The 9,846-nt window shown below is 42.7% G+C and overlaps 1 protein-coding gene across 1 annotated transcript in view; it reads right to left on the bottom strand.

Annotated features, from left to right (window-relative positions):
• Nucleotides 1–205: 205 nt before the first annotated feature.
• plxna3 (plexin A3) overlaps nucleotides 206–9,846 on the bottom strand; it is a 120,145-nt gene continuing 110,504 nt past the window's right edge. Inside the window, 1 exon segment of the mRNA XM_040153850.1 lies at nucleotides 206–9,022. Coding sequence (XP_040009784.1) covers nucleotides 8,927–9,022 — 96 coding nt within the window. The 3' untranslated portion in view covers nucleotides 206–8,926.

Genomic DNA, 9,846 nt, shown 5'->3' with positions numbered 1-9,846 from the left:
GTCAGCACTGTCAAAATTCAGACTTTAACGGCTTGATGGTTTGCGTCTTTTTTGATCATTTATCACAGTAAGTTGAATATCCTAAAGTTTTGGACTGTTGGTTGGACAAAAGCAGCATATCGAAGACATCACACCTCGGGCTCTGAGACAATGTGAATGATATTTTCTTCACCATGGTTTAATTCTTAGCTCCAGCCCTATTTGGACACTTCTATATATGATATTTGATGATATGCTCTTACTCAATTGAACTGAACAGTAACAAACTAATGAGTAAAAACACAATCAAACTTTTCCAACTTTTCCATTACACTTTAGTGAAATCACACAAATATACAAACTCAGCAGAAGGCAATGGCAATGGTATAAAAACTGACACAGGCTATTACATGAAGAAGATTCATCATCATCATCATCATCATTACATTTTAACTCAGCAAAAATAAAAAACAAAAAGAAGGCAATGGCAAATGGTATCAAAAAAATGGGCCCTGACTACATCCTGGAAAGGACTGCATCAAGGCGACATGTGTTTTCAGTGAACAAAAACTGTTTTTCCAGGCAGAGTGAATGAACGGCGGCGCTGTGGAGCGGCAGACGGCAGATCGCGAGGCTTCGCTAGTGGACTGGGAGGATATGAGCGCTGTGAGGTCACTAGAATCAGGTCAGCGATTGACAAACAACAGTAACTCGGTAACAGACTGTCGTGTTAAATGTGTGTTTCAAGTGTTTCGATTAGTGAAGTGTTTAATGAACTGCTGGGAATTTAAAAAGTAAAGAAGAATTTAAAGACAACCCGATGCAGAGAGGACCTGTGGCGTCCCGGATTCCTGCAGTAACCAGCCGAACAATTTCCCCGCAGACAATGGAAGTCAGCTACGAATCCCAGAGAGCACCGCTGAAAGAAACGTCAGATCGGGGAGTTCCACATTCGGTTGATGTGTGGTTTATACCACATTAATGTCAAATGGGCGTCATCAAAATGCACAGTTTTCGACTTTAAGTGGCGTTCACATCAACATCCAAATTACAATGACTATTTTTCCGAAAGTTTGGAACAAATTCATAAAAACAAATGGTTTTTGCCTGATAAAGGTCTCAGGACTGAAACATTGTGTTAATACAGAGAGTTCAAGTGATGGACTCTTTGGTTTTTTCTTTTAAATGTTTTCATCTCAACCATTCATCACATATGATCTGAATTCGGCTGATTGTTGGATAAATCAAGAAATTCTGGATGAATTGTGGATCAGTTAAGCAGCTGTGCTGCAGCATTTTGTTCCCAACTGCTGCTGCCAGACACTGGATGTTTGTCTGGATTAACTGTTCAGTACTTTCCATATTTCTAAATACTTCTTGAATGTAGCTCTGTCAACATTCCCGTTCAATGGGATCTATTAGATGCAGGACCTCTGTGGTGTAAATAATAAATATATAACAAGAGTCAAGCATTTGAGTGTTTAAAATGGAAAAGAGGTCTTAAGGACTCTATACCCAAGGTGGGCTGGATCAAAATTACATATATCCAGTCTAATCAGGTCTGGTTTTGCTGTATGTCTCACGTCTGTGAGTCAACATGTCGGATTCCTGAGTATCATGTGTCATCCCGTTGATCGAGTCCAATTACCCTTGGGTCTGATCGGATCAGTACGGACTGTCCTCAGGACCTTTTCGGATCGGGTGTCTCTTCCTATTGGAAAATTAATTTATGTCCAGTGGGTTAAGGTAGGTGTTACACAGGTCAGTTTTCGGATCTGATCCCAAATACTGGACCTCTTAACAGCTCGAGCGATTGTAGAAGCTAGAGGCTTGAGGACCCCGAAGGATCCCGTTTACTCCTTTTGATTGGTAGGGGACTCTATGAAACCATTCATTAAATATCGACCCTCACAGGCCCTTTATTGAAGTACATGACATCGGTTTGTTGAATCGCAGCGGACTCATCATTCGCGTCTACAACCCATCATGAAGCCTCGCAATCCGACAGCTGAAGCACCTGAAACGCCGCCTGAATGAACAATCCCATCCTGAACTAAGACACAAGATCCAGTGTGAGTGGTGCTTCTCAACCCGCGGCTCAAGGACCCAAACAGGGAACAACTTAGTGAGATCTGGGATTTTGGCGGTGCGTTTGAAATCCAGGACTTTGTTCAGAAAAGTGCTTACAGTTAAAGTTAATTCGAACGTGGTGGATCCTGATCCTGCAGCAGCTGAGAAGCACCTGCTCAGAATAATAAGAATTATAATCATAGTAATAATAATCATACTATGGTACAATAAAGACATCTGACTCCCCGTTCAAGCTCAGTGGGGAGTCCAGTGATTTGCTGTTGCTATGGTACAATGAAGCCCAATGGGATTCGCTGTCGGCTCAACTTGTCTGTCAGTAAACCAATCATCAGTCAGAAGTCAGCAGGGGTGGGAGGGGCTTAAGGAGGAGGTGGTCAGTCAACTCCCATAGAACTTTTTTAATTTCTCAGGAAATCAATAGGGGATCGATTAATTTCCACTAGGAGAGCAGTGTGACTTGATTATAATTGTAAATCGTAAAAGTCTAAATTTTTTACCAAAAAAAAAAAAAAATCCCAAATTATATCCATTGAGGGAGTATTCTGGTTGCTATATTCACATTAAATCAATTTCTGTTTATTTCCAATTAGGGATTAGAAAAAAAAAATCTTGATTTGAGCCCCCTTGATTTTCAGCTGGGCCAGAGCCCCGTTTCCCTGCTGAGTCTGTTCCTGCCCCCTCCGACTCCTGGAAAACATGGTCTGTATTAAGAGTCAGAGGAGTCAAAACATTTGCACGACTGCTCTGACTGTTTCTTGTGTCAGTGAAGTTGGGTCTGATGGATGATTCTAATCAATTAAATCGATCGATCTGGCCACTGACTCCTCAGTTATCGGACAAATCGATGGATTTGAACACGCACAGGACGGGAAATCCAACCGTAACCTCAACTCTGCTGAGATTACAGCTCCATTTAAGATTAGTCTACAGATTTTAATGGGGATTTAAGTAAAATGTTTCAGTATTCCAAGCGAGAACCGATCAATAAAAAAGAAAAAACACACTTGTACGCTTTGGTACAACAGCTATATTGGAGAACAAATTTTGACACAGCCAAATTTCATGTTTGGAAGAGAACTGAGACAAATGTGACCAAAAATTTTTCAGTTTCTGATGGTAAATGGTTGTTTCCAAGCCTGCACATGGGTATGTTATGACATGGATTGTGTGTAAAAAATGTGTGTGTGTGCAGTCAAAGTCTGATGTTGAGCTCTTCTCTCTCTTTAACGCTGTACAAGCTAATAAAATTGTGTACATCCTCCCACAATAAATATAACTCATCATAAAAAATAAATTAAAAGAAAAAAGAAAGTCAAAAATAATCAATAAATATCTCACCGCTGGAGAATGTTAAAAACTCTGAGCCATCTGTGTGTGTGTGTGTGTGTGTGTGTGTGTGTGTGTGGGCAGATGGATGGATACGGCAGCTAAAACAAGGCATCAATCCAATCAGTGTTTGTTTTGTTTGCTGTTCCAGGACCAGGCCCTCCCATCGGCCTCTTCAGCCCCTGTTACCTCCTCCCAGCTGTGTGTGTGTTCAGAAGATGGATATGATGGTAAAATGCGTGTGTGTGGAAACAAGACTGAAACAACCACTCAAACACACACACACACACACACACGCGCTGCTTGCTACCACAGTGTAAAACCATCCAGAAATCAATTTGTTCGAGCCAAATTTAAACTCTATTACTATGGTTTCCATTTTCTCCCTCTCCTCATCCATCCTCCTTTTCTTCTCCTTTCTGTTTTCTGCTCCCCTCTTTCATTTTACTCAAGCTTTCTATTAGTCCTGATCCAGGACCACCCAGGATGGATATCAGGGGGAACCAAAACATTTTCTTCGCTCAGGCATCGTAGGTAAAATAGCAGGTATTTTTTTTGTCTTCATGTGCCGTTACTTTGTCCAAGATCATCATGCTGGTTTATTACTTTACACCAGCTTAAAATGGTTTCTTTCTGACCTATAAGTCATCTCTGCACTGGGAGCATTTTCTCCTTCTCCTCTCAGAGACCTTTCCTTCCTCAGCCGGTTTGATGGATGACGTGGTCTCCGTCTTTTTCTCCTTGATCAGTATTCCCCCTCTCTCCTGCTTTCAGTATTCCAACAGCATCTCCTTCCACACCCCTCTTCATCCGGCTTCCGCTCACTTTAGCATACAAAGAGGGAACCTGACCTCTTCTTTTTAATCCTGATCCTGCTGTGTTCTACTCTAATATTTATTTCTACTCTCTGTATTTGAAGAACATCGGGTTTTCCTTCTCTTCTTCATCTTTTGGCACGACAGAACCTCCTCCTCTTCCTTCTTCCTCCTCCTCTCTGCAGTGGGTTTGTAATTTCACCTCTTCCTCCTCCTTTTTTCACTCCTCTTCCTCACTCTTCAGCATGCAGCTGGGTTGTCCTCCTCCTTTACATCGTCTCTGCATCATCCCTTTCCCTTCTTTTACATTCCTCTACAGGATTTGTTCATTTCTCCTCCTCACCCTTTAGCGTGCTGACAGAATCCCCTTTCCTCCCCTAACCTGTCATCTCATCACCCCGATTGAAAGGTAAATTCCAATCAAAGCGGCAACGAGAACACTTTTACTCAGTTTATCTCCTTTGATGACTTTGAGTTTTACAGGGCGATCAAAGATTTGTACTAAAAAAAAAAAGGAGACCAAAGATCTAATCTGATATTTCAAAAGTGTTAAAGATACCGATCAGGCGATTTAAACGGCGCAACTGTAAAGAAAAAGATTTTTAATTGAGCTGCAGATACGATCAGTGGTTTAACGGTTGAGTTTCCTCTGCAGTAGCAGCAGCAGTGAGAGGATAACACACACAGACACACTGGTTGGATGAACAGTGGTATTGGTATGGTAGTGGCTTCCCTCCCTGTTCTATAATTAATCATCTAAAAGGCAGTCTTATATCAGGACCCTTCCTCCCTCTCCTCTGCTTCCTCACTCGGGTCCTTTTGGCCCCATAGATTCAAATGACAGTGAAACAACATCAAGAAAGAAAAAAGGTGCTTTATAGCTTTATGGCATCGCACAGAGCCAGTAGAGAGACGCTTCAACTGTGGTAGAACATTTCCAGACAACACACCGCCTTTTCTCCAGAGTCCTAAAGGGCTGATGGTTTTCTCCGTGTGGAAATACATAGAGATTGGTAAACCATGGATACAGGTGGGTAAACTAGTCGATGTTTTAAAGTTTTGTGTGTACGTTTGCACCTCCCACAGAACCGGGTGTGGTTTTGTGGTTTTGTTTTAATATGTACACAGGACTCCCTGGAAAGTAAAAGTGAAGGAGTTTTCATTTGAAAAAACAACAAAACAAAACTGGTGGCCCAACTGCTTGCACCAGGGTACTGCCTTCAAACGGAAATTCAACGCTCATGAGGCATGGAGACACAGGCCTTATGATGTGGTAATGCGTCAACACTCAAGTCTGGGGATGTCTTTTTTTTTCAATTATTGCCATCAACCTCAACAAAGGAAAATCTTGAACCCCGATCTGCACGCACGGTCGCCAATCAATGTACGGTTTTACTAATCCACATGTGCGGGTTTCTAAGAAAACTTGGAAATGTACGAATTGGTTTCATTATTTTGTATGAGAATCAGCCTGCGGAGACCTGAAACTTACTGCAGATAGATAATCGGTCGCAGCCAACATCAGCTGCCACAAAGCACTGAATGTAGGAGCCCTGCTGTTGAAAATTCAAACCAGAGGACAAAGCTCCCGAAGTTTGTTTTTGGCACGAAAAGAAAAAAACTGAGGACTGAATGTCAGCTGAGTATTATGAGTTTCACTAACAGCTGTTAGTGGAATTCAAAAAGCCTCTAGGGACTCAAAACTGAGCAGAAACTAGTTTTTCTGTTTTAAAAGGGTCAGATAGCATTGTCGAACTTTAATTTTGACAAATGTTAGGGCGAAAATGGACCTCTGAACAAGGCATATGATCCAGTTGTGCAATGTGTAAATGTTCCACCACAGAAAAAAAGAGGTGTATTGGGGGATGAAGGGTGCAGCATTGCCATGTTAGAGAGTTCTCAACCTGACATTTAACCATCGTTCATACACAGGATTATGAGCGTTACACACTGGGTTCAGTTTTTTAAGTAACAGTTGGTACAAAGTCTGTCTGGGCGTTTGTTTACCAGCATAAACAAGGTTGATGCTAATTTTTGAGTTAGGTATGGTGGATTATCCAGGTGGAAGGAGGTACGATTCCTCCGTCTGCACCTGAGTTTGGGAAAAAAGAATCATATTTTTAAATGTTAAGGTTGTTGAACTGAGACTGAGCCGGCAGTGTGCAAGCACCCTCATTCGTCTTTAGGATGTACAAGAGCTCATCAAAACAAAGACTCCATCCGAAGCAAACATGCAACAATTTAACCCCTCCACACACCACCCAAACCAAAAGTCCAACCCTCCATCCAGCACACTACACTCTTGTTCTGTTCAAACAAACACCCAGTTTGGCAGAAAAAGTACTAAAGAGTCCAGTTTGTTTTTCCTCCTTTGACATACTGAGCTGAGACTCAACGCTCCAGCTCCTTCAGGTTCCAAACAGAACAGATTTGTTCAGTTCAGATAAGTCCAGTTCCATCCTGTTAAGTCCGGTCTGGGCTGACGGTGTGAGGATGGGGTTGGTTCGGTCTCGGTCTGATCCATCGCTCCATCTCCTGGCTCTCTCCCTTTCTCCAGACTCTGATGTAGATTAACGTTCACATTTATACAAGTTCAGCTCCGTAAAATCCATACTGTCAAATCCACAAAGTTCTTATTACATGTTAACATTTCAATATTTCTTTTTTTTCCTTTCTTTTTGTATTCTTTTTTAACTTTTATACTTTATCATCATTATTATTATTATTATTATCATCTTTCTTTTTTTGTTGTTTACAATTATGGCCACAAGTCTTATGAGTTCTTGAATCCGGTCCGGTTAAAACTCAATTCCGGGTTGTTTTTTATTCCCGGTTTGGTCCGAGTCCGGTCCAGTTCTGACATGATCCGGTCCGGTTTTTACATGGCACTGGGCTTGTAGCTCTGCACAGTATTTCCCCCTGGGCACGGTTAGCGTGGCACTATAAAGCATGGCTGTATGTGGGTGTATGTGCAAGGTCAGACGATAAAGCGATCTGCACCAACCAGTGTCAAAGTTGGTGCTGAATCCAGAACCCCGTTTTCCAGGTTGTTCTGGTCCTGAAAAATGTGGATCAGTCTACTTTCGGAAGTCATTCACTTCCAAAAATCAGCGAGTCAACCTGCTTATATACAGACCTTGCCTGTGTGCCTGCGCTGGAATGTATTCAAAACGTAATTCTGAATTTGTTTCTATTCATTTCTACTTAATTGTTCACAATTCTGGTGAAATCCACAGTCTTGATTGGTCGGGCAGTACATTACTAAAGAGTCATCGTGGCCAATAGTATGGCCAGTGGCCAGCATAACTGACCAATGATGTAGCAGGGTTGAGGGGGAGGAAGAATAAAAACTGGGGTGAAAAGTAAACAAGGAAAAAAAAGGGAAGATAGAGAAGGAGATGAAATGAAGAAACGGGTCAAGCAGAAGTAGGAGGTGAAAGCTGAGGAGGATGAGAGGATGGAAGGAAAGGAAAAGAAGATGGCGGGAGGAAAGGACAGGTTTATGGACACAGGTACTGGTCGGTCGATAGGCATTGGGCTCAGTGTGCTGTGGTACAGAGTGATTGTCCAGAGAAAAAACATTGAGTGGTTATTTAAAACAGCAACTTAGAAACTTCTAGATCCTGATGAGGCTTGGCCGAACAGTCCAAGGTCAAGTCAAATTGTCTTGGCTCATAGTGACCTCTTATTTCTTTCCTGTTATCTCCAAAGATGAATTCTTATTTCTTACTTGCTTCCTTCTCCTTCATTAAAGCTTGAAACAACCTTACGAGTCCTTCGCAAACAAGTTCAAGGTTGGGTCAGATATTCCAAATGAGGACGTGACTTTGATGCTTCATTCCTTAAAGCTTGACCTGATCTTTCTACAGTGAATCCGGATCATTCCAGACAAGGCTAAGGATTTCAATGTGGGGACAAAGAGTCCAAAGTAACGACATCAGTAAGAGGCCTCAAACTTCTGCGGTTTGCCTTGACTTGGCCTTTCAGGTAAGGTAAGGTCTGTTGTGATTTTGCCGTGACTTTCTGACCATTGGCTTAATTTCTTGATTTTTCAGGCCAGACAAAGCATTTTAAGGTGAAGGCCGTAGCTTTGACGAAAACTTGACTTGACCTGTTGCTCTTCAACCTAGCGTCCAGACAGTTCCAAATCAGGCTGGGAATCCTGAAGTCAGGTCAATTGATCCTAACGTCACATCCCTTGTTTGGTGAAACCTGACTCAGTCTTCAGCCTAGTGTCCAGGTCTTTCCACAGCCACGGCCCCTCGCTTTGATCCCTGCTTACACCTGCAGTAAATTTAAATCCAAATCCAAACCGACAGATGCATCTAGAGGGTTTGTTTTTTGCCCCAAAATGACTCCATTCCACACTGAAGTCACGTTGTTAATGTATCCAAATCGGTTTGGAAACTGATTTTCTGCCCTAGAACCCACTGAACGGAGGTAGTTGGGGTCCCAGCCAGCCACTTAGTCAGTCTTCAAATCAATCAATCAATCGACAAATAAATTACTGATGGATTGATTGCTAAAGGGCCGGAGCTGTGGCAGTCAGTTCGGTCCAATACGGAGCAGTTCAGCTGACTGTTCAAACAGTTCAGAAAAACAAAATGCACTCACTTCCCCCTCCTCAATTCTTCCTCCCCATCCCCATATCCATCTATCCATTCATCAGTCCATCGGTCCATCAGTCCATCAGTCCATTCGTCCTTCCCCTCCTCTCAGCTGCTCCCAGACATCAGGTTGATGGCTTGCTCCAGTTTGTGCCTCAGTTTGTGTTTACGACAGTAGCCGTCCCGGTCCAACGCTGTCAGGATCTGCAGAGAAAGAGGAAAGACAGATTTTGATATTTTAAATTTTGACATTTTTTTAGGCACAATAGCGGCGTGGTTCTATAGATGGCAGTGTCAGTGGTGCAGTCCAACACTTTGGTCCAGGGTGAAATATTTCAAAGATTGGATGAACTGCCACCAAGTTTTCTACACACAATAATGGTTCCCAGTGAATATATCTTAATAATTTTAGTGCCTGACTTTTCATTTGGCAGCACACTGAGGTTGACAGTTTTGGCTTTGTGTGAGATGTGGCTGTGGTTTGCAGCCAAATGTGAAGCAGGGATGAGAGTCAGGATCTCCAAGTCTGAGGCCATGGCACTCTGCTGAGAAACTGTGGATTCTTCCCTTTGCGTTTGGAGTGAGTCACTGCCCCAAGTGAAGGGGCTCTAACGCAAATGTTTGTCTTGTTTGCGAATCAGGGTAAGTTCAACATGGGATTAGTAAATCAGACTATCATGGTGAAGAAGGGCTGAGTCTGAAGGCAAAGCTCTCAATTTACTGGCATATTCCAACTCTCAGCTTTGGTCATGAGCTCTAGGTAGTGGCAATGAGATTGCTTATACAAGAAGCTGAAATTAGTTTCCCTTGGAGGGTGTTTGGGCTCAGCCTTACAGGTAGGGTAAGGAGCTCAAACATTCAGAAGGATCTCCAAGTGGAGCTGCTGCTCCCTCATGTTGAAAGGAGCCAGTTGACGTGGTTCTGGCATCTGATCGGGATACTTCCTGCCTGTGGAGGTCTTCCAGGCATGTACACTTCATAGGAGACCCGGGGGCAGACCCAGAAAACACTAAGGGGATTATATATCT

This window comes from Xiphias gladius, chromosome 18 (genome assembly GCF_016859285.1).
Source record: "Xiphias gladius isolate SHS-SW01 ecotype Sanya breed wild chromosome 18, ASM1685928v1, whole genome shotgun sequence".
Classification (NCBI taxonomy): domain Eukaryota; kingdom Metazoa; phylum Chordata; class Actinopteri; order Istiophoriformes; family Xiphiidae; genus Xiphias; species Xiphias gladius.
This window is presented reverse-complemented; position numbering and strand designations above follow the sequence as displayed.